Raw genomic sequence first — 25,949 nt, forward strand, 5'->3', positions numbered from 1 at the left:
ATATTTATTAAGACTGGTGTATGGCATGGCTGATTTATGAAGAGGCCCAGGCCTTAGTTAATCAGGAGCTTTACCAATTCGCCAGATTAGAGACCTATGCCAGTTAGGAACTAGCGTAGATTTCAATGATAATTTTATATATAAAAACTTTAATAAAGTCCATCCATTTAAATTATGCTGTATACATAGTTCAGTGAGCTGGTGCCTGAGATAGTATATGCAGAAGGAGCTAAAACTTTTGACTTAATGTACATCAGTGTCAGTTTTTTTATACACATGGTGTTCCCCAATGACATAAGTGAGGGTGTGTTTACTGTTTGACCCTTTTCATGACTTTTATTCTTCAGTGAGAAGACAAGTGTTGCCAATCTGCCAAAATCACACAGAATAAATATGGCTCTAGGGAAGCTGAAGTAATTGGAAATCGACAGTATAGTCAGTTGATTGTTTAGCAGAAAACTCTGCCAACTAACCTGTCCTGTTTTCAGAGGGATTCTGCTGCTGGAAATTTCAGGAATTCCTGTACAGTACACAACAGTTTACAATGAATGAAGTTAATACAATGTATAATTGAATACTTGAGACTCTTAGACCCTGTGCACTATTAGAAATGCATAAAATACAGCACACTATGGCCCCATACACACAACACATTTTCACGGTGTATAGGTCAGTGAGCAAATCTCTAGACAGGTCCTATTACTGTCAGTTTTGTGGCCCAGGAACACTGACCTCACTAAATGGAGCCAAGGCGGCACGGGCGGCAAACAGAAGTCATCTATGTGCCACCCGTGCCGTTTAATTACAGCCTGACGAAACGCCTTACTATGTGTTTATTGTGATCTAATCAGATACATATCTGTAAGAGAGAATGAAAGATGTCAATCAAAATTGGAATATTTACAGTACTTTATTAAATCTTTACAATCAAGTCAAATACACAATTATATGTACACAAGTATTATATACACACTTTAAAACCAGGCTCTTACAGTACATAACAGAATATTGTGCCACTGTACATTTTTTGCCAAACAAATGCCTGTTTATAAAATAGAGGTGAAAATTAAAAATGAATTTATAATCAAATGTGTAAAATATTGCTTTACACAAACGTGGACTTGGCGAGCTTTAGAAGGTAAGGGACTGATAGTGTCTCAATATACATCTTATGTAACTTGAGTTTAGGTCCAATGTGAGTGAATATAAATGTATTCTCAAGAATAAAGTATAGACAATGCTAAAACGCAAACTTCAAAGAGTCCACTTAGGGTAACTCCCTATTAAAGAAATGGAGCAAAGAGTTGCCAAGCTATATACTGAATGAGAGGGTAAAGAATCATTAAAAGGCACAGCAAAACTATCCAGAATCTGATGTAATACAAAACCTATGCGACATCTACACTGTCTGGGTCCATCATAAGAGATGCGGCAGTCTGTTCTATTTCTATTTATTATGCTTATTTATATAGCGCTATCATATTCCACAGCGCTTTACAGATCTTGTCAGTCACTGTCCCATACAGGGCTCACAATCTACATATAGGGCTCACAATTTATAGGATTCAATATTGAATCTTACAGTATATGTTTACCTGCGATGTCCTTTAAGGTGAATGCCAACCAGCACCTACTTTTACAGAGAAATGTTAAATGACTGGAGATAGAAGCTTGGTCAATACATTGCCAAAATGTATCAAATAGCTGCAATAAATGTAGATCTCTAGCTACATAGTCCATTAACGACCACTGGGAGTAAACCAAAAACAGAACTGGACCTGGTAGATACAGACGCCGAACAAAACCTTCACCGAGGGGCTAGTTAACCCAAATTAATATTAATGGTCAGATGTTACCACTGAAAACAGTTAACTTGACCTAATGGGAAATGTTCTCTTCTGTTCAAAAGGCAGTGACCAGGGAATAAGACAGTCCGAGAGTTGGGCAGACCTTCTGAGATCTAGTAGGGCTTTGGGATCTACCGGGTCTGGCTTCAGTGGATGAAAAATGCAAAGTACATCTCTGCTGAAATGAATGGGCGTTTACAAAACCTTAAAAGGGGTTGTCCAGGCAAAACTTAAACCAAAAGTTAAATGTGCTGTGGGTAATGGGAAGAAAAAAAAAAAATTATATATATAGTATATATAATAATAATGCATAGTCACCTGTCCCCTTTGCTCCAGTGCTGTTCTGAGACTCCCAGTTTGTCTGCTGTCCTGTGTCCCTTCCCGTGTTGTGCTGAAGCCGCTGATTGGACTCTGCACGAGGACCCGTGAGGTCACAGGTAGTGACCTTCAGGCCCTTCGCTGATGGGCCTCAGCAACTTCAGCACAACACCAGACGATGCCACTGGAGTAGATGAAGCAGGAGGCGCGGGAGGACAATGGCGCAATGGAGACAGGAGAGTATGCTGCTTTTTTTTTTTTCACTGCCCCCAGCTTAAACTTGAAAAGGGTTGTCCATTTTTGCCTGGACAACCCCCCCTCCCCCCTTGAAAAAAAAAAAACCCACGCAAAAATCATAATTTTTTTTAATTAAATAATTTAACAGGCAACTAAATATTCTTAAATTTACATAGTTACAGAATATTTTTTTAAAAAAGTTTTTAAAGCCAGTTGGATTCTTTTAGTGTATTTCAGGGTAGCGATCTAATTTCCTGATGCAGTGCTTAACAAGGGCTGGCCCACCGGGGCAAACCCCTTTCCATAGACCCCAGAGGGATGTCTGCTCTTGAGGATCCCCTTGTATAGGGCAGAATAGGCAGATAGATTGAGCAGGTCTGGTGGACTATGCTCATCCGCGTATCTGAGTAGGTGCCAGAGAATGAGGAATTAGAGAAGCCGCTTGTGCACAATTGCCTGGCGGCTTTATTCTGAGAAGATATTGTCCAGGTAAAACAACCACATATTACTAACGGTGAAGAATAAAATAGAATGCTATTGTAAATCTAGATAGATAAAAATCTCACCTGCAAAACGGTTAACTTCCCATTGTCATAAAGTATAATGTAAACATCGATAGATCCGATTCCATATACACGTTAACCCTTTCTGGTACTGAACCAATTGAGGTAGACAAGAGTTTTCTTTACAACCTCAACTATGTAGATACTTCACCACTTCGACAGGACTTATGTACAAAATATCAAAAAGACAAAATTACTGAAGATTGCCTTTTGTGGCAGTAACAAGCTTTTGTACAAGATTTGCCTTTACGCTAATGTAATCTGTAGTATGAGAGAAATGAAAGGCATTGGATTAGTGCATGCTGATAAAGCCACTAACAGTGTAACCAAAACCTAGAATTAAGACAGATATTTGATTCCTACTACACATTGATATGATGTACAAATGTATGCCAGCGAACCTGCTGGCACAACTCAGGTCATGCTGAACGGGCACATTAGCTAAATGCAGGCAAAAGGGAACGCAAAGCCAATACCAAGACACTTGTGACTATTGCAAGTATAAATGCCAGGCTGCAGCCACTGAGCACTCGGTTACCTGTCAGAAATGAGAGTCAATAACAGTATGCAGCGGTTTAGGAACAGTTCAACAGCACCATGCAAGGCATTACCATCCTAATAAAAAGAAATGGTAAAAATATCACACACTGAACCTACAATGTACAGGGATAGTGATCAGTATAAACAGATTTAGAAAGGGACAATAGCATAGATACACAGTGTCAAAAAAGGAGGAGGACACCCAAAACTGGGCAAAGAAAGCGGAAGACATTAGATAAATTAAACAGAATACAAATCCCTTAATCTCTAATCCTACAGCCAATAGTCCAGCAACTGCTCGCAACACAGAACTTAACATTTAAGAATATGCAAGGTTAAGTGTAAATGCCAGACAGCAGATTCTCCGTAACACACAGTTTAGGCTCTGTACACATTGGGGAGAACATTATCAGTTTTCTGCCAGCTTCTGGCATAAAAAATGTTGCATAGACATGCCTAATGCCAGCTTTCTGTAAAGTGGGGGTATTTATTAGCAGGGGCCCAGCAGATTAGTCATAATTTATTACCAGAAACTGTTATACATAATGGTTTAAAGCCGTGTTTGAGTTCCTGGCACACAGAGGGTAGAAGATGCACCAAGTGTATTAGGAGGCACGCCTCTAATAAATTAGACATATCTAATATATCATATATTAGGACGTATACATATAACAAAGGCTTTGAGGCCATACAGTGCCACTCATAGGACCCCAGTCTGCTGCACTTTTCTATACAGTTGAAAAAACTGCATGCCAATGTAAACCAGCCAGATGGAGACCAAAGGACGGTATGAAAACATTAAAACCTGTGTTACGACACTGCGGCAATGCAATGTGCACGTCGTCTACGTACCGCACTGTTAGTGGGAGGTCAGAGTTTCTGCTGTCAGACACATGACTACTTACTAGGAATGTGAAGACACAGAGGAGAGCGGGGGTTCACTTACAAATGATACGAGTGAGGTAAATGGGAATGTATGTACTATGCAGACTGTCCTATCTGAACTTAAGTATATTCTGAATTACAGCAGGGGTAGCACAACTTTAAGAAGGTTACCTTCAACTATGACGCTACATTTCTGATATGCAAGAGAGTGGGATTTCCAGACTGACATGCAAGAAGAAACGTTTCTTGTGTAGCATCACCCTAGCCCATTCATGGCAAACATGAGCCACAGCAGCACTTTAAAGGTAATGCATCACCAGTGTTTTAGTTCTTAAAATCAGATCATGAAGAAGTCTTTTTTCAGATTTTTTACTCTATTTTCTGTACATGGTAGTTGCCATCTTTCTTGAGTTCTCCTCTGCTCTGTTATCAGCCACTTAGTGATATGCTTTACAACAATAGACTGGAGCCAACTCATTTACGTCTATAGGACAGTGACATCTAGTTACGAGTCTGTAACGATGAGTCAGTGGTATCCCGTCTATATTAATCCTTTTTATAATGTGATGACTGCCGCAAAGAAACTACAGAATTGGGAAGCGTCAGCCTATTAGGTTTAGTAGCCACAGCGATCACAAGACCTTTCCTGGTGATACATTCCCTGTAACTTTATGTTACGGTCGTTCACAGGGGTCAACAAAGTTGAAATATGGTTATATGTTGGCAGGTTCGCTCTGCAGACATCTGATGTTCAACTTGACTAGACAGACATTTTTAAAGAGAACCTTTCACCAACTCTATTCTTTCTCTAGCACTCCTGCTCCTGAGCAATAAGTGCTGTTAGTTTTGATGGATGATATGCTATTTAGATACTGAACTGCCGGATGTGTCAGGCAGGAGCAGGTGTGTGATTCTGGACTGACACTGGCTGCCCCTGATTGGAGCTCACATGTCCCCTTATCTTGCTCCTGCCTGAGCATCTAAACCGCATATATGGCACTTATTGCTCAGGAGTGGTGGGAACTACAGAAAGAATCCCAGAATCAGTGGAGCAGCAGTTATTAACAGTTGCTGAAAACTGGAGTTGGGGGAAGTGATGAGAGGTCTAAATAGGAGCGTGTCTCGAGCCATGGACACCACAGCAGACTCTGCTGCAAAATCCCTGGAAATATAGGTCATGTCGCTTCTTTTTTTCCACTACTAGCTAGCAGAAAAAAAGCAAGCAGCTCCCATTTTTGCTGGCAGATTTTGTGTCAAAAGCCACCTGCAAAAAAACTCCGTGTGTACATACCCTAAGTGTACCTTCAATTCTAAACAACTTTCTATTAGTCAACAGTACAAGGGCAGATAACATATTTTGTGATATATCTTACTAGAGAAAAGCCAAGCTCCCTCTCATACCACCCCTAACCTCTGTCCTGAATTCACTATACAAATCTTATTAAATGAAACAGCTTTATTAGGGTGACCTAAAGATAGAGAAGATGAGGTTCCCCTATGTGTGATGTGTATAGGCCATTATCCCTGCATGGGTGGCAATTGGAACTTGTTCAGCCACTGAATTCATAGATCACATCCATCTCCAGCATCAAAGTGACTGACCAGGGAGCTGATAGCATAAGATGCATCTCAAAGTTTGTTAGCTTCTCTTGGACTACTGATTTACTAAAAGTTGTTAACTGTAGGTTTCTAAGCCTTAAAGTGTATCCTCCAGAGTAATGAAAAGCCGCATCTCAACTAACTAGACTCCTGTGAGGTGGCTCGAGAACATGGAGGGAAGATATTGGAGCCAATTGCAGTAACAAATTGTTTCCAAGATTTATATGACGTTAGATTTAAAATTGCCGGTTACAAACACCAATATCAATAGTTCCAGAATTAGTATTAGAATTTAACTTGAAAAGTAAATATTAAAAATAAAAAAATCCATATACATTGGATTTCAAATTGCTAACAATATCACCTGCAAAGACGCTAAAAAGTGTAAAATCTGAGAAGTAGCCTGGCAACCTTTATATATAAAAAAAAAAAAACAGCAATGGATTCAATACATAGAGACTAGTTTACTAGCAGATAATCTGTGAATAACCTAACAAGCAGAAGAGTTCACATTTATGGGGGGCTTGGATGGCACCATCATTTTGTGCATACTAGATTGTCCACAAGAGAACCTGTAAAGGTATAAAGATGAACACTTGAAAAATAAATCCCCCTGCCCATACACAAGCATCTTGAATACTCTTGAATATTCTTATTGTTCTTCCCTCCTCTGGGTCTGACACTAAATATATTGCACAGAGACACCTACACAACAGGATGCATTTATTGGAGGTTAAATACCTTTAGAAACATGTATTAAAACCCTTGCCTCCTATGTGTGCTGCATGTTGATCAAAGCCAAATGGATTCTGACCGACCCATGGTAAGAAAAAAAAATATGGCTTCAAATGAACTGAAAAATACTGGTCCCTATAATCCACATCTAGAAGAGCTACTTGAGTTATTGCATGGATGTCTGAAGATTGCTTACCGGGCAATAGCAAAGATTGAATTTGCTGTAGTAATAAACAATTGTTTAGGTCCATATCTAATAAGAAAACCTGACTAAGCTGCTGTGAAATTCATATGCACAAAATTATTATAATAAATAATTCTACCCACATCGTGTACCCCACAATTTTAGTGAAGAGAATGGAGATTGTTCTCATTAAATGAGTATAGGCATTCGCTTCCTTACTAAAACAAAGCCCTTTGTAGATCTTCATAAAAATAGAAATTTTATCTTTACTCTTTTTTTTTCAGCTGAAGTCACAGGATCCGCCATGACATTAGAAATGGACAGGCCTGTGCATCCGGTGAAAAATCTACATAAGACAATGCCAAGTACTCTCCTTCACATTAGCTGTTCACAATGAGCTCGTTCCCTTAGGGAAGGCAAGTAATAACCTTTCCATTATATACACAGAAGTTCGAGAAATATTTTTGGTCATAGTTCATCTTTTTCCATCATTTCAAATGCCTCAATATCTTCTTTCCAATCTGCCAATATAGACTCTATTGGCTGCACTTTACTGTCCCACCTCTCACTCTTGGATTCTTCTGGAGTTTCTGATGGAGTCTGTGACTTCTCTACAGAATTCTGGCTAGCTTCATTAGAGGGCTGCTTAATTTCTGGTGAAAGATCTCCATCTGTAGGATTACGAGAATGGTCTCTATCTGAGGAATGGGGGGCATCCACTGGAGAGATTGGGGAGGAGTCACCTTCAGAGTCCTTTGCGTTCACCAGCTCCTCCTGAGGTATTGATTGTTCTTTTGAGATCTGTTTTTGCGAATCGTTTTCTAAAGATCTCTGCTCTCCACTTTCGCCTTCCAGATCTGGACAAAAATTAAACAAAAGAAAGGAAAAAAAAGTTTTAGGAAAGACAATAAAGATCTACATTAGTTCTTAAAAATTGTTATCCAGGGCTAGGCAAATAATTCTCATAAATGTGCTCACACTAGTAATACATAATGCTATTACACTATAGCTTTGGTGCAACCTGCTTAAAAATATATGGCTGATCTATGCCAGAAATTTGCTTAAAGGGAGTCCATCACAATAGTCACAGCAAATTGCTCAGCACCGTCGTATCTTTACAGATGCACGACTGCTATGAAAGTCATTTCAATTGATATGCAAATAATGTCCACAAGAAAAGAAAGGGGCACATCCGAGCACCTGACTGCATGTAAACCTCATTTGCAAGTTTGTAAAAATGGGCGTTTTAAAGGTAATGGTGCACCTATTTCACTTTCCAAAGGTATGACTGTCCTCAGCATAATGTCACCTACAATGCACTGTGGCTGGTGTGATACCAAGTTTCCCGGTCACAGGCTCCCTTTAAATAGACATACAATAAGGAATAGAACTGACATGTTTATACATTTATCAAATAGCTAATAAAGTTTATTTTAGAAAAAACAGTGTGTTCAGGAGGACCAGTGTATTTATGTGACATGCAGCTTTACATTGCATCTCCACCCCTTTTGTAAGGATCAAGAGGAAGAAACTGATCACAAGCAAAAGACCGGCCATAGAGGACAGGCGTGCCATACTCATTTACACCAAGCGTCACATCAGCCTTAAGTTTGTCTTTAAAGGGCAGTAATTCTGCGACTGTATAAACGGAAGTTACATTTATAGTCTGCTGAAGGCATCCAAGGCTGATTATTGTTAAATAACACAGAACAGGACTATAAAAATGCCCCCCATAGGTAGTAGCATCCTAATTACCTGCATCCTCACATGTAATAGTCCCCCATACGTAATGTGTCCTAATTATCCCCCTGCCTATAGGTAATAATCCCCTTATAGGTAATAGTGGTAACAGTGGGGCGTAGTTTTAAAAGCGGCATGAACTAAATAATTGACATTAATCGTAATCCAGGTAAAAATTCCTAATTATTTGAGATTTTGATTTAGATGTAGTGGATCATGTGGTGGGGAAGGCTGGAAAGCATCCGGCTGAAGACTGGACAAACTGAGTGATGTCATGTGACGCAGCTTAAGAAGTTCCTATGCAGTCAGCAAAACACGAGGCCTTGGGTTTGACACTTATTAGATAGGAATATATTGAAACTCTGCATTGAGATCCAGGGAAGAGAAGTTCTACGCCACAGAATTGTCACTTGCTGACCTGAGGGTTCAGAGGTCATGCAGTAATAATCAGATTCGGCTTCCCATGTCTCTGCATAGTCAGAAATATAACAGAAAATGTAAGGAACGCACAAATGTAGTCAAACCGGCATCTGCACATTCAGATCGATTTGCTGGGCAGTGCTGAATATTTTTGTGCATTTGCTGCATCGTGCAGTTTTGGGGAGATTGCTGATTCCTTTTTGAGGCCAAGGTCCAGAAAGAGAGAGGAGAATAACGGCATTGTATGTCAAGCATAATATGGCGGAAACACACTTGCCCCTAACTCAGTGCAGGACTAAGCCCAAAAAGAGGGTAGCCATTATAGTATACGGTCCCATCTAAAGTGGTTGTCTGGTCACTGGCAGGATTATACAGTCTGATATTACTAGTGATGTTCTTAGTGCTAGCAGAGTGCTATTGCAACTTTTTGTGCTCTCATTTAGAATGAGAAATGTAGGATACTTTAAAGAAGTTGTAGAAATTCTAAAATCTCCAATCTTTAGGGTAGGGGATATCTTCATGATTGGCTGGGATCCAACTTGCTCAGTCTCCTCCCTAAAACTATATTACACATTTCTTTAAAGCAGGTAAAAAAAAAAAACCCTGTACAATATACAATTAGGGCTCGTTCACACAGGGGGTGGATTTTGGCACCGAGAGCGATGCAGGGAGCCGTGTCACTCTCAGGTCAAAACCCGCCTGCCTCGACCGTCACGGTTTCCCCCTCCAGAGTCGGCTCAAATGAATGGGCCGACACCGGAGGTTGCTGCCGCCAGGCAGAAGCTGCGGCTCAGCGAGCAGCGGAATCCGCCTGAAGAAAGGGCAGCTCGCTTCTTTTTTCTGCTATCGGCAACATGCGGCTAGTGGAAAAAAGAACGCTAGTGGTCTCCATAGACCACCATTGTATGGAGGCGGATTTTGAGGCGAAATCCGCTGTCAAAATCCACCTCCTTGCCCCTGGGTGAACTAGCCCTTAAAAGGATTTTTCCTGCCATTTTAAGGCCGCAGTGAGTCAAGAGTAGCCACGTGTACTATGCTCTCCATTCACTTCAATGGGGCATCTGAGAGTAGCAGAGAGTCCCTGCTTTGCAAGTCTTGGAAGTCCCACAGAAGTGAAAGGAGGTAGAAGCATGAGACAAAGATGCCCGTTGTCAAGCTTGAGACCTGTTCAGAGGGGGCAATGCACACCGATAATACGTATGGAATAATCTGTGGGAAAGCGCCTTTAAAATAATGGCCACATTCTGCTTTCTCCAACAGATTTCAGGACTGAATATTAAATCCACATTTCTCTGGGATGATGCATTGTAGCTTGAAAAGACTCAATCTGAATTTACATGCTCAAATGTTCACAAATGTATCAAAAGAAATGCAAGTACTTACTGCTCTCCATAATGTAGTTTGGAACTATTTTACCTTTAAAAATAGTTGCTGAAATTCCCAATGCAGCAGGTAAAGAAAGAGGAAGAGACAAGATGATAAAAGTGATCTGTATACCTAGTAGATAATGAGTGACAGATACCTACTGAAGACACATACTTGTGTGGCAGTGATCTGTTAAGTCTATTAGTGTGTGTATGTACGTGTGTGTGTGTGCGTGTGCATATACATGTACTTTTGGGTACAAGTCTGGAAACGACAGATCTGAATTCCATTACTAGAAGACCAGATCATGCCACAGCTCGCAGAACATATTAATGGGTATTTTGTCATTGATGGCATGGCTGACACTATTGCACAGGTATGGGAGGACGGCAAATGTCAAGAAGAAGAGCCGCCCCCAGAAGTTAGTGAGGACCTGTGCATAGAAGATCTGGACAGGAAAACAGAAGTATAGTGGGGTGGCAGGGGTTAAGGATCAGTGATGTTTAGCCCCCAACGATGAAGGTAAATATACATTTTTTTGTAAACTACAGCTAGAAAGTAGGCGAGGGGAGGGGTTTTAAGTTTAGAGTAGAAATATCATTTTATCCTGGACAACCCCTATAAAGGATAAAATCATGGTCTGCAATAATAGCTGGATGTCAGGTTAAAACATTATGGGCTACAGGAAACAATGGGAAAGATTTATTGAACTGTCTAAAAGAAGAATTGGTCATACACTAGGTTAACCCTAGCGCTCGGCTTTCAGTCCTTTGGGTCCGCTTGGGGACCCAAAAATCGGAAAAAAACAACTTAAAAAGTAGGTAATTATACGCAAAAACCATAGACTATAATGAGGTCTGCCAGATTTCCGCTTGCAGGACTTTTCTCTCTGCTTTTAAGCGGGTTTGGGGATGGAAACCCTGAATGTATACCATGCGCTAGGGGAAATCCAGCCATAGCTGTTAATGGTAACCAATCATAATGCGGCTTTCACTTTTCAGAAGCAGAATAGATAATTAAAGCTGCTCTCTCATTAGTTGCAATGGGCAACCAAGACAGTTTTAAAAAATCTACCCAAATGCATTCAATATAAAAGTAAACTTTAAATGTAAAATTTGTCTTGTGCAAATGAGAATTTTGCCATCACTTTGGACTATTCTCTTAGGAAAACGGATGGTAAACTTATGTCAATGTGTTAAAGAAATACTAAGCAGGTTTGCCATCAGTTTCTGCAAAGCTAATTCAAATGGTGACTACCGATGTGGCCGCACTTCCTAATGTGAACTTAGTCTTCGTGCTCCTTCACACGAATGTGCCATGAACTTGGCAGTGAAAGAGTATTTGAGGGTAAGCAGTTTTTACAGATCCCTTATAGGACTTGAATCTATTGATCCGTGAAAACAACCCAGAAAATGCCGTGGTCTATTATTTAACGATCGGTCACACAGGGCGCTAAAAAAAATTGTCACATGAATAGATCCTAGTGTCTGAAAACCTATTTAATGACCAATGTAGACAGAGCACATCGGGCATCTATTATCATTCACTGGAAAGTGAACACACAAAAACACCACAATATTTTCTGTCTTTTTATTTACTTTTCAAGCAGAAGATAAAGTCAGATGTAGAGATGTGACACCCTGCACCTCTGCTGACCCTGTACTGATATCCATGTAAAACAAAACAAGGTTGCAGCTGTCCAAGTGTTGTGGAGTGCAGAAAGTAGGACTCCCCCAATCTGATATTGATGGTTTATCCTAATAAAAGGCCGATAGATTTTTTTTTTTTTATTATATATTGTAAAACCATAACGAATAATGAACAACAATTTTGGCCCTGTACAGCAGATCAGAGAGTCATGCACAATCCTAGCTCCCAACAGACAACATCCAGAAAGATTAGAACAACGAGTAATTAACTCCGTCCCGTCGTTGCTGTTAATTTATAGGGATTCTCTAATGACTGCTACAGTGCCAAGGAACAAACACAAGTCTAAGGTGGTGTCCATTTTCATAAAGGGCTATAGGTCTTCTCCAGGTTATTACAGACTGGCAAGTTTAACATCCACGGTTCAGAGGCTTTTAAGTGACTATATACAGAAGATGTGACTGTACATAATATGTAAAGGTGACAGACAGCATAGTATTACTAAGGACAGAAGCTGTCAGACTAAGTGGATTTGTTTTTATGAAGCAGTGAGTTGAGGTCTGGACATTGGGTAGGCTGGGGATATAGTGTTCCTGGACTTTGCAAACGCGTTTGACTCTGTCCCTTGAAGACGTTTATAGGTAAAATCAGGTCCATTGGTTTGGAAAATACAGTTTTTAATTGGATTGAAAACTGGTTAAAGGATTGTATCCAGAGTGTTGTGGCCAATGACTGCAGCTCAGACTGGCCCTCTGTTATAAGTGGTGTACCCCAAGGGTCAGGGCTGGGACTGCTGTTATATAACATATTTATTAATGATAGAGAAGACGGGATTAATAGCACTGTCTCTGTTTGCAAATAACACCAAGCCATGTAGTAGGGTTATAAGCAGACTTGAACAGACTAAGTGTCTCACCTTATACATGACAAATTAGGTTCAATGTGGACAAATTTAAAATTATGCATTTGGGTAAAAATCTGCATGAACAGATGTCCTAGGGGGAGTAAAGCTGGGAGAGTCACTGGAAGAAGGCCCTGGGTGTACTTGTAGATCATAAGTGAAATTACAGCATTCAATGTCAATCTAGGCCAGCAGGATACTGACTTGTATTAAAAAGGTTAAGGACTCTGGGGACAGGGATGTAATAGTACACACTCTATAAGTCATTGTTGCAGCCCCATCTGGAATATACAACTCAGTTAATAGAAAATATGTCCTAGAGTTAGTTGGAAAAGGTTCAATGGAGGACCACAAACTGATAAAGGGCATGAAGGACTCCGGCTGTCCAGAGCTTGCTAAGGGAAAACATACATCTCCCATATCCTTGGGTTCCCTACTAGGATAATTTCTCCTGGTCCTCACGAGAACTATATTTGAGCTAGATATATGTGGCAGCCATCATGCCTTCTTACTCAGATTCTACTTGCCAGAGGAATGGCTCTCGTAGCCCAAAACGTTGCTCTCACAATATCTACAACCTGTATATGATATATTGGTCTAAAATGGAATAAACTAAAACTAAAAAGCAAGCTCAACTACCTGGAGTGCAGTCCATCCTATCCGGACCGCCCATAGACTATAAACGTCCGGATACTGGTTGCCTAGTTCTGACAGGACGTACCTGTACGTCCAATCAGAACACCGCAGCTGCACGTAGATCGTGCAGCTGCTGAAGCTGGGAGCCGGCTATAACTTCAGCCGGAGCTCCCAGAGATGGCAGGGAAGGTTTATTTCCTTCCCTGCCTTCTCGATCACTGTGTATACAGTGCTCAATGAGGGCTGTGTACATGGCTATGGGCGCCGCCATGATGCGTCCTGCCTCTGACCCGGCGGTCACGTGATCCACCAGGAGCAGTGTCTTACAAGAGCTGCTGGGTCCTACAGGACCCAGATCAGCTCTGTGAGTGTAAAGAACAGTGTGCAGGAGGCTGGATTCCTCCTGCAACAGAGGCTAAATATAGCAACCTCAGTTATAGGGGAAATCAGCCTCCCTAACAAAAAAAAAAAAAAAAAAATTTAAAAAAATAAAAATAAATAAATAAAATACCCTAATAAAACGCCTTTATTAAAGAAAAAATAAAAGAAAAAAAATAAAGTGAAAACCAGACACAATTTCCCTTCTATTATGTTTATATTTTCCCAGATATATATAAAAAAAAAAAATTAAAAAAAAATTTAAAAACACATTCGAGACATACGAGAAAAATGTTACAGCCCTCAAAACCGCACAAAAAAAAAAACAAAAAAAAAAAAAACAGAAAATGTGTCTGGTCCTGGATCACAAATTGGCCCGGTACTGAAGTGGTTAAAACAGGCGTGAAGGACCTCAGTTATGAAGAGAGACTAAAGGAGTTAAGTCCATTTAGCCTGGAGAAGAGGCATTTAAGGGGAGATTCAATAAACTTGTATAAATATATATATAACCCACACAAGAAATAAGGGGAAAACATGTTCTATGTAAAATCTCCTCAAAAAGACAGCAGCTCTGTCTGGAGATAATAAAAAAATAAAAAAAATCTCCAGAGGAGATAAGGCTTCTTCATGGTAAGGACTGTGAATCTGTGGAATAGCCTACCCCAGGAACTGGTCACTGTATCAATAGCAACTGCTTCAAAAAAGGATTAGATCCCTTTTAGAGAAAAATAGCATTGATGGTTATGGAAATGTATAGAATACCATGCCCATTCCCTGCTTGAACTTGACAGACGTATGTCTTTTTCAACCTATTTTACTGAACGCTACAATACAGTGGAAAGCTATTTTTTTCCTTAGATTTCTGTACAGCGCCTACAGTAAAAACTACATTTCCCAGAACGCTAATCCACAGACCAAGCCCTGGGCGCACGCAAATAGCAAAAATAGATCATACACATTTTATTGATATAGCGCAAATATAAATAAGTGAATTGAGCCTGTTGAGTGACACAAATTACATCTAGAAACCATTTTCCTGCTGTGAACCAGGCTAGTAACTTAAATACAATGCTTGTAAATAGGGATTATTTATCAAACTAAATAAGAATGTTATGTGGTTGGTCCATTATCATCCGCATTTTCTGGTATGAGTGACTGGTGTGAATGGTCATCTATACACAAGTATCTAAACTCCAGTATAGACAAGGAGATACGCAGTTTCTGCAAAAATAAGGATGTCCAGACCACTTATTTTTCAGGTTTGGACTCTGGCAAGAACTCTCATTGACTTCACAGTTTGTCAGTTTGCAGCATGTTCTGCATAATCCTGACACACAATACTGCAGAGAACACAGAGGTTTTATCCTGCTGATCAGTCCATTTGGGGAGGTGGCTATAGGGGCACAGAGAGCACAGCAGGGATGATCCTACTACTGCCAGTTGTGTTAAGAGTCAGAAACAAGACAGTGAAGAGGATTAAAAGGAGTGGCAGAGATAAGGTTGATCTCCTGGGTTAGAGAAGATTTCTTTACAGGTTTCTAAGCTTTAATTCTAATATGAAATAAGAAAAGGCCAAGGGAAAGGAGGAATGAAGTGTTGGAATATTGTTTTATTTTTGCATTACTTGTGTTTAGTGCTTCAAGTGATCCTTATAATGGTAAGCAAGGACACTAATGTTCTATTTTATAAGAAAATACAATAAATCTTTAAAAACAATAGAGATATGAACATAACAGCCTATATGCTGACATGCATTGCTTATAGTGTTGGATGGGTTTTGAGAATCCCATTATGACTTCTAAAATCTTGAGTTTTGTAAAAAAAAAAAAAAAACAAAAAAAAAAAACCCACAAACAAAACAAACCAAATCGTCTGGCTAGGAGAATCTGTTAGCAGCGGTCTTTATTTTGCATGCAATATTATATTACCTCTGTCTTTGGCTTTGTCAGAGAGAAGAACCTCCACTTCTTGGTATTCACGAATTGCATCAAGAATTATATTTCCTTCCTTGCTGAATAAAAACAGCATGGGGATTGTTATATCATCTGTGTTTTTTCCATCCCCAGCCATTTGGAAGAGTGGCGCTGTATCACTGCTGCTCCCCTCATTGTCATCTGAAACCGTAGAGGAAAATATATAGTTAATGAACAGGAGGAGGGGGGGAGGCAAGATCCAGACATAAGACCACCCTAGGGTCAATCTGCATGGTTAATGGACAGATACTTTTTTTTTCTTTTTTTTTTTTTAATGTTTGGGACTGCAAAATTGATGTATGAAACAGTACCACTGCCAGTATTGCTTGTCTAGCTCCGTTTGAACTAGGATTAGACATTTTTGCTGTGGGTCTGTGCTTTTTTTTTTTTTTTTTTTTTTAAATGTAGATTGTGAACCCCACATAAAGCTCACAATGTACATTTTTCCCTATCAGTATGTCTTTTTTTTTTTTTTTTTTTTGTTTGAATATGGGATGGAAATCCATGCAAACACGGGGAGAACATACAAATTCCTTGCAAATGGTTTTATGCCCTTGGCGGGATTTGAACACCAGTACTCCAGCGCTGCAAGGCTGCAGTGCTAACCACTGAGCCACTTGGACACTTTGCTAAGCAGAGGGTGAAACTGGCAGCAAATGGGTTTGGTGCAGAGTACCAGTCAGAGGCAGCCAGTGTCAGAGCTCAGAATCACACCCCTTACCTGCTTCTGTCTGACAGTACAGAGCCTGAATATCAGGCACCAAAACTAATAACATTAATTCAGGCACCAAACCTAACAGCACTGATTGGTTGGAAACCAAAGAAAAAATTCCATTTGTGTCAGAATCAGTGGAGCAGAGCATGATGTAATGATCAAATTATGCAAAGCTGGACTTTTAAAGGGTGGCAAAAGGTGCAGTTTCAGAATCATGTGGATGGCAATATTAGCAAACAGCTGTAAAGGAGGCCGCCCACCAGAATGAACTTCACTGGTGGGATGTAGTTAACCTAATCTGAAACTAGAGGCGGGGTGTACCCCAAGTGTGACAAGTCCCTTCCCCTCAGGGATCCTTCTCTTTTACTCAGCAGTTTTGACTGCAGGATTAAAGGCAAAAGATAGATAAAATTTAGTCATATCAGGCTGAGGATTTTCTTTGGAATTTTAATCAAACCAATAAACAGAACTGAAAAAGCTTTACATTTCATAATCTAGATTTCCTCCGTATTCCATAAGTGTTTGAAAGTACCTACCTATAACAATTCCGCCGATCGCTCCAGACCTCTGTACATTCCTCGCCTTCTCCGCAAACATGCACTGGCCCCGCTGCATCAGGGCAATTTTCCCTTTAATGACTTCAGTGTTTGTTATCTCCGAGCAGCCACTGTATGGCTCGGTTTTGGCTACAAAACCACGACACTGTAACAAAGAAGATTTCTTCATTAGAGATGAGCAAGTACTGTTCGGATCAGCCGATCCGAACAGCACGCTCCATAGAAATGAATGGATGCACCTGGTACTTCCGCTTTGACGGTGGCCGGCCGCTTAACCCCCCACGTGCCGGCTACGTCCATTCATTTCTATGCGAGCGTGCTGTTCGGATCGGCTGATCTGAACAGTACTCGCTCATCTCTATTCTTCATCCATTACTCAGGATTACATTGGCATTCATCACAATTACACTACTTTTAAGCTGATTTAATTCTCAAGTTGATTTAGTACAATAAACAGCAATTCTGGAAGCAATGTCAGGAAATATTTCTCTGAAAGTAGTGGAGGCTTGGATTAAACTTCCAGCAGATGTGGCAGAAAAATCTACAGTAAGTGAATTTATTCATGCCTAGGATAAACGCGTCTATTCTAAGATAAAGTGGTAAGAAGATAAAGGCTAAGTTAGACACCATGTGGTCCTTGCAACTGGTAATCTATTTCTCTTCCTCAATATCAGCTCCAAGTTCTGGTCAGAATCTGGAACCCAATGTTTTCAATCGGATGCAGTGACAAATGCTGACAAAAGAAATGTCCTGCTTGATCATGCTGCAGGACAGCACACCGCTAGTTCGGCTGCAGAAACCATGGTGCTTAACCCCTTCCCGCCGATGGCACTTTTTGACTTCCTGACCAAGCTCGATTTTTCAAAACTGACATGTGTCACTTTATGTGGCAATAACTTTGGAACGCTTTAACTTACCAAAGTGATTTTAAGATTGTTTTATCGTAACACATTGTACTTCATGTTACTAGTAAATTTTGGTTGATATGTTTTGTGTTTAATTATGAAAAAATAGGAAATTTGGTGGAAATTTTGAAAAATATGCATTTTATAAAGTTTGAAATTATGTACATTACATACAGATAGTCAGACCGCCAAAATTATATCATAAATCTCATGTCCCAGATCTCTGCTTTATGTCGGCATCAAACTTTAGTCACCCTTTTAATTTTTACGGATATTAGAAGGTTTACAAGAGAAACAACAATATTCAAAATTTTCAAGAAATTTCCAAAACCCATTTTTAAGGGACTAATCCAGTTATGAAGGGGTTTTGAAAGACCCTTGTATTAAACCCCCCCATAAATCACCCCATTTTCAAAACTGCACCCCTTAAATAAGCCAAAACAACATATACCTAGTAATTTAACCCTAGAAGTGCTTAACAGGAATTAATACAAAATGGAGCTGAAATTTTCAAATTTGATTTTATTTTACTAATATTTTCGTTTAGCCCAAGAATTTGCACATTCACAAGGGGTTAAAGGAGAAAACGCATCCCACAATTTGTTATGCAAGTTCTCCGGACTACCATAGTACCCCACTTGTGAGTGTAAACTAATATATGGACGCACAGCGAGACGCAGGAGGGAAGGCGCGCCAAAGAGCTTTTAGAGGGCAGATCTGGCTGCGATCAGTTTCAGGAGCCATGTCGCATTTACAAAGCTCTTGAGGTGTCAAAACAGTGGAAACCTCTAGAAAGTGACCCCATTTTGAAAACCGCACCCCTCAAATAATTTATTAAGTGATGTAGTAGCATTAGTAACCCCGAAGTGAATATGTAAGCTGTGCGGAGTAAACTGGGCACACCAAATCCCATTATATTTTCCCACTAGCTCCCATGACACGGACGGGGAAGAGGAGCATTCTGGGGGATCAGCGCTGGTGTATTATCTCTCATAAGCTCTAAATATGGGGGGTCCCCTGAAAACGCTCGTACAGCTTATATATTTCCTTCTAGTCGCAGCCACTTACGTCCTAATGATTTGGCGACTTTTAGGGTTTTTGTCTTCACATTGTACAAGCTAGATTTTTATTTTCTGGAAATGTGGCCATATGAGGGCTTGGTGTTTGCGGTATTAGATGTACTTTTCAATGCCACCATTTTGGGGCCTGTAACTTATTGACTACATTTTATTAAGTCTTTCTGGGTGGGATGTAAAAGAAAACCAATTCTGGCATTGCTTTTTAGCATTTATTTTTTTTCCTGTGCAGCGTACAGCATAAGTAACATGTTACCTTTATTCTGCGGGTTGGTACGGTTACGGCGATACCTCATTTATATTATTTTTTAATGCGTTGCTATTTGTGCAGAATAAAATTCAATTTAGGGAAAAAAATCAATTATTTTTGCATCGCCATCTTCTGAAAAGCATAACGTTTTTATTTTTCGCTACACAGAGCCGGTTGAGGCTTCTTTTTATTGGTACCATTTTGGTTTTCATCTGACCATTTGATTACTTTTTATTGAATATTTTGTAAGGGAAAGGAGGTGAATAATCATTATTTTGTGCAGTTTTCTACTTTTTTTTTTACGCCGTTCGGGTTAAATAATGGTTTAACTTTATTGTTCAGGTTATTACAGACGCGGCGATACCAAATATGTAATTTTTTCTTCTTTTTTTCTTTATTTATTTTATATGGGGAAAAAGGGATTTTTGGGGCTTTATTTCTTATTTATTTTAAACTTAATCTTTTTTATTTTTTACTTTTTCTTTTACTTTTTTTTTCTGTCCCCATGGGGGATTGAAGCAGTGATCGGCTGATCACCGCTTCACTACATATACGCTGCAATACACGTGTATTGCAGAGTATAGGAAGCTGTCAGCCTGTGTAGACGCACAGGCTGACAGCTTCCTTTACGGCAGGATCAACCAGGTGCGTGAAGGGGGTAAGTGATGGGGCAGACCCAGGGTCACTGATCAGACCCCGGGCTGCCCCCTACGAACTCCGGCACCCCCCGAAACCGGCGCGGGGGGTGCCGATCGGCACCATATCATAGTGAAACCCCGGAGATGCCGGCGGTCATGTTGACCGCCGGCATTTCAGGGGTTAACACCCGCGATCGGACCCGGTTCCGACCGCAGGTGTTACGGGGCATTGTCAGCCGTAACATACGGCTGTCACCCGCAGCGCATGGTGCGCACACAGGTTCTGTGTGCGCACCATGCAGCCGCAGTAATAGTACGGTGGTTTGCGGGAAGCCCTTCCCGGCAGCACTGTACTATTACGGCGCATGTCGGGAAGGGGTTAATTCGGCTATCCAGCCAAATCGTGGCTGAGACTAACCCGTCAGTAAACCCACAACAGAAAGCCAGAGGCCTGCTTCAGCTGTCCAACACATGTCCCACAGGGATGAGACTTGGAGGGGAATCTGAGGCGGAAACTCCAGGGGTACATCAATCAACTGTACTGTACTCAGCAGCTCATACACAGAATGGAGCAAGAAGTAGAATAGCTCCACTCTGTGTGGTGGCTGGACCAGGTTACTGCAGTTATAGCGCCATGCACCTGAATGAAAGTTGGGGGTCCTTGGGAATATTTATTCATAAAATAATTTTAAAATAGAACCTTGATAATGGGACATTTCATTTATGTGATTATTTTGTGTGTATATATATATATATATATATATATATATATATATATATATATATATATATATATATATATACACACATATACATACACACACACACACACTTTATAAATCATGGTTATTTGGTTATTTAATTTTTCTCCATTATTTTTATTCACTGTTATGTATATTATATAAAAAGCGGATTTATATTACTTTGGTGAACATAGATTTCCAGTTTACACCTTTTTTTTTTCTTCTCCCTTTTCTAAACATTTTATCATTTTTAAAATGTTGCCGGCGTCCAGATTTACAGGATCTAACCCTGCAGTTCTCAACAGTTTCCCCTCCCCCTACACCAAATACCTTTACTTTGGTATATACAGATTTTTTAACCTTAAAGAATTTGTTCTGGGCATATTATCTGCTCATACCATGAAAAGGTTACACTATAGGATAACGGTATACTGGAAATATATAAAATCTTCCTATTCCCATTTCTGCACCTTACATTGTACATGTATAACAGAAAAAGATTAACAGACCAAGATTAATAATAGCAACAAATATTAAATCCGTAAGCAACTGTAGTTTGTAAATACTTACTCCTGCAACATTCTTGGAAAGATCCATTCCAAACTGTGCAGGTCCTGCAGTTAGTACCACTCTCCCATAAAACGGGTGAGACACGATTTGCACAGCACGTGGAGGTAACTGCTGCTCCTTCTGTTGCTGGCTAGAAAGTTCAATCATCTCTTGCATAAAACGCAAACCATCTTCTGCATCTATGGAGCTTGCAGCCTGGAAGAAACCACTTATTACATCAGAGATTTTCTGTTATGTGCGTTTAGATGGACCAAAGCACAATGAAAACATGTGACATACAATATATACAAAAACAAAGCTAAATTTTGTATATTCTATGGCAAGGCAACACTCATCGAGAGTTAGTCTGTATTCTAAACCAGAGCTGCATTCATTTAGAGTAGGGGTAGGGAATCTTCGGCTGCTGTGAAACGAACACTGCCAACATGCTCCATTCACTTCCATGGGAGTTCCAAGAACAGCAGAGCAAGTGTGCATGCTGGGAGTTGTAGTTTTGCAACAGCTGAAGAACCAAGGTTCCCGACAAGCTCTGTGCAAGACACTAAAGACAACGACAACGCTGAACTCAGCAGCTCAGAAGAATTTTATAACTTCGTTCATTCGCCTGCATTGCACGGATCTAAGCTTTAGGCCTGATAAAAAGATAATTACCCTACTGAAATTGTACAGGGCTGATCTATTTTCACAATTGAGTAGCAGTGTACTGCCGATTCATTTTGGATCTGGATCTTTAAAGAGGTTAACCCCTTTATCTCTGCCTTTCCAAACGTGCTGGAAATGGCACATAGGATGAAAGAATTTGGTACAGATAGTCTATCATCATTACATTAGTGACTTTAGTGCAGTAAGTCAGACGTCACTGACTGTATGTGTACTTTATAAAGGCCATTGGCATTTTAACATTGCCCTCCCTCTCCACTTTCCAAAAAGGCACCGTAGAGAAGGCATGCAGCAAGAAGGACCAGTGGCACTGCAAGATTTATCATTACGTATGTCAGTTTCTGGTGTCAACGATGACTAAAATTTACTCCTGCTCATGTTTCGTCATTAGAGTTTTTATTGAAAATGTTTAATTAACACGTGAGAAAATACCAATAAAAGGAAAGGAAGGGGGGGGGGCAAACCTGGAACAAGAAATACAGGAGGGGCATCAGTATAAGGATATCAGGAACAAAAAAAAAAGGGGGGGGGGAGGGGGATGACAAAGTACTCTGACGCAGCAGAGTCAAGTTACAATCATGTACAGAACAAACTAAATCAGGTGAGTAGAACCACAGAAGGAGAGCAGATACCAAGAGGAGAAACAAAATTAGGACACAGAAGGGAAGAAGGAACGAAAATCGGCAGAATAATAGAAATGGTTCCAAAGGAGCCATGTCTGGTGCAAGCTATCGTCCTGCTGAAGCGCAGCTACCAAGCCTTCCATGGTACATAAAGTAAGGATCTCCTTCAGCCAGGATAGGAGCGTAGGGGGTGTCAAGGTCTTCCACAGTCTGGGGATAAGCGACCTCGCTGCGACTAACGTGAACCCCACGGTGGGACTTTGGAAGTCGCACGAAAAAAAAACAAAAACGAGAGAAGTAGAGGGGCAGGGTCGTCCAACAAGTCTACTCCCGTCACCTGTAGGACAACTCGACGAACTCCAGACCAAAAGGGGCGCAGAAGAGGGCACCCTCACCAGATGTGAGCAATCGTACCTCGCTCAGAGTGATACCTCCAACATCTATCAGATGTGGAGGGATAAATTTCATGGGGGACAGCAGGACCTCTGTACCACCTAGAAAGTATCTTATAATTAGTCTCCTGCGCTTTACATGAGATGTGCATCCTCTGTTGGCTCAAGACCAGTGAAGAAAATGTTGGTCTTAAAGGGATTTTCCCAACTCAGTGTATCAGCCAGTCTGCCTGCAGTGTCTGCTTCTCACTTCCTGTATTTCTCCTCCTCCCTGCTGAAAAGTCCACAGAACACTTCTGCAGATCAGATAATCTGCAGATGCTTGTTCAGAACGGACTCCGTGTTATCTGTGTGTTTACATAGAGAGAACAGACTTTTCAGTAAACTGCAATTAACTGAAGGATTGTCCTGCACTGAGTAAGTGACATCACTTGTCCTATCTCCAAGGTCCGTGGTTATAGCAACGCTGTGTAAACAATGGGGGGAATAAGGTCAGTGCAGGCAAAGAAAGCAGAATTTCTAAAACAGTATATTTAGGAAAAGACTTCAATTTGGACAACCCCTTTAATAAATCTACCCATTATTTCTCTTCTACAGACCTAAACCTACATTGTCCAACTGTACCCCCAAATCCATCATCCATTTCCTTTATGAGAGATAGTCTTACCTGATTAGCATGTTGGACAAGCTGAACCCTTCCATCTTTCAGATGAATCAGACTCACACCCATTTTTTTCAGGATATCCAAATGTTCTGGGTTACTAGCCATAAAATCTCTAGCACGTAGCGGTGGCCTGTTGCCATTACCAGAAATCTCATCCCTAATAGAGATTAAGGCAAATTTCTTATTTACATTCTTGTGAGACTTGCAAAACTAAAATGTGTTAAGCAACGCTCTATAATTAATTTAAAAAACAAAACAAAAAAACACAACAAAATGTTCAAAAGCAGGTACTTTGGTATTAATGAATAGGGAAGGGGAGGTCCAATAAGTAGCACCCCAAAACAACAGTGATGTATCTGATGTACTACCCTTCCCCTTCACAGTCTGGAGATATCACATTCACCCATCAAAAGGCCTATACTCCTATACTGCATCTGGGTCCCATTCAGACTATTTGCTGTGCTTGATAAGACGCTGCAGTCGGCCCCACAGATAATCTGTTGGGGTGAAAGGAGTCAGAACCCAACTCACATATCAAAAACATATCCTACGGGTAGAGTTCCAGAAAACTTCTTAAAAAATAACTCCTTCCAGCCCAAGTAAACTGGGAGAATTATCCACACCCACTAACATACTGCTCATGGTAAAGCATTTGAAGGGCGTCTACCCCACACCAAGTATATTCAACTGCCTCCACCATGCTACAAAGCATATAAGAAAAGGTATAAAGTTTATCATAGTTATGTATGTCACTTCTGTAGCTTTGGAGACAAACATAACAAAGGTATAATGTCCATTATTATAAGGTGCTCTGTAATGGTGGCAGTGGAATATACTTTGGGGAAATAGACTTCCTTTAAAAATTAGATTAGATTAATCATACTTTTTAGCCCAAATGCAGTCTGAAGGGAGTTCCATTGCTCAGTTACGAGGATTATGGAGCATGGACTAACCAGCTCTGTGAAAACCTATTGAAATGTAACATAACTCCCACTGAAATCAATACAACACAGAAGATGCTCTGATGTCTTCAGCAAGCTTTTCATTAAAAAGAATCCCTCGGCCTGTCCCACTTGGCCATGTGTACGAGGCCTAACAAAACACAACAGGAAATAGATCTTTATACACAAGTACTTACATTCTTGAAGTAGTACGAGGACAGTTCTTATCAACCACATTTTTTAAGGGTTCTCTGATGCTCTGAGCATACAAAGGATCGTTGCGAAAGAGAATTTGAGTATTTGGACAAGACCAATCAAAGTTGCTGTCGTCAAGTTCAGTGTACTGGGATGTCTGCAAGCAAAAACAATGTAGTAAATATAAATAACCCCCAACCCTGTAAAAACTTGGAATGGCCATTCATTAAATCGATACAATAGTCCATGTTGTATTCTGTGTATTCTAATGTTATGTCCTTAGGTCATCAACAGGTGTGTGAACATACACAAAATTATCTATAGCCATCAATAAAAAAAAGTTTAATAACTTAATACATATTCATAAATATTTTGTATTGATCTTGTATTCTACTCTAGAGCTGAATTCACAATGTCTTGGTATAAAGCTGTATATCAAAGAACTAGTAAGCAAAAATGCTAGGAGACTTTAGTTTTGGATCCTGAAGAAGAGTCATTGCAGCTCTGGGATATAATTCAGGCAAACACTGAATGAGGAGAGAAGAAATGCAGTCAAGCTAATGCCCTATTAGGCTGATAGTCAGGACTATTATCAGTACGAATGCTCCTGGTATTGTTTCTCCCCCATTCCATTGGCCTGTGTAATCAGATTGATGGAAATAATGGGCCATCATCACGTTCTCTCACTGATCGCCACTTGAGGTGCTGAGATCTGGCTGAGTAATACAACCTTTAACAGATCCAACCAGATTGAAACAGCTGTCCTCGATTGAGAGACTATACCTGGTATTAATCCCAGCGTCATTGCTAAACAAAGGCCTCTTGGAAGGTCGGGCATGAGGCTAAAGGGAGCAGCCATTATTGGGTTGTTTCACTGGAATCCTGTCTTAAGACAGGCTTGCACATTCCAGTGAGCGCCCTCTATTGGTTTGCAACAATGAGGCAGCAACTGTCTTCCTAATTACATCATGGAAGGCAGATTTGCATATTCTTCCCATAGTTCCTTGCAAAGTGGAGTGCTAAAGGCTTAACAAGTCTCCACACACCTATAT

At 40.3% G+C, this 25,949-nt stretch overlaps 1 protein-coding gene across 3 annotated transcripts in view; it reads right to left on the reverse strand.

The window, feature by feature from the left end:
* Positions 1-2,541: 2,541 nt before the first annotated feature.
* Positions 2,542-25,949, reverse strand: part of EDEM3 (ER degradation enhancing alpha-mannosidase like protein 3) — a 47,662-nt gene continuing 24,254 nt past the window's right edge. Inside the window, exons 15-21 of one of the 3 annotated variants that reach the window (XM_075286687.1) lie at positions 24,900-25,054; positions 23,765-23,918; positions 21,423-21,617; positions 17,220-17,385; positions 15,924-16,109; positions 10,485-10,499; positions 2,542-7,765 (exon numbers count right to left, since the gene is read on the reverse strand). In XM_075286687.1, coding sequence (XP_075142788.1) covers positions 7,377-7,765; positions 10,485-10,499; positions 15,924-16,109; positions 17,220-17,385; positions 21,423-21,617; positions 23,765-23,918; positions 24,900-25,054 — 1,260 coding nt within the window. In that variant the 3' untranslated portion in view covers positions 2,542-7,376. Of the gene's footprint in view, positions 7,766-10,451; positions 10,500-15,923; positions 16,110-17,219; positions 17,386-21,422; positions 21,618-23,764; positions 23,919-24,899; positions 25,055-25,949 lie in introns of all 3 variants that reach the window. The other 2 variants (XM_075286686.1, XM_075286688.1) reach the window with 2 other exon arrangements.

This window comes from Leptodactylus fuscus, chromosome 9 (assembly GCF_031893055.1).
Source record: "Leptodactylus fuscus isolate aLepFus1 chromosome 9, aLepFus1.hap2, whole genome shotgun sequence".
Lineage (NCBI taxonomy): Eukaryota > Metazoa > Chordata > Amphibia > Anura > Leptodactylidae > Leptodactylus > Leptodactylus fuscus.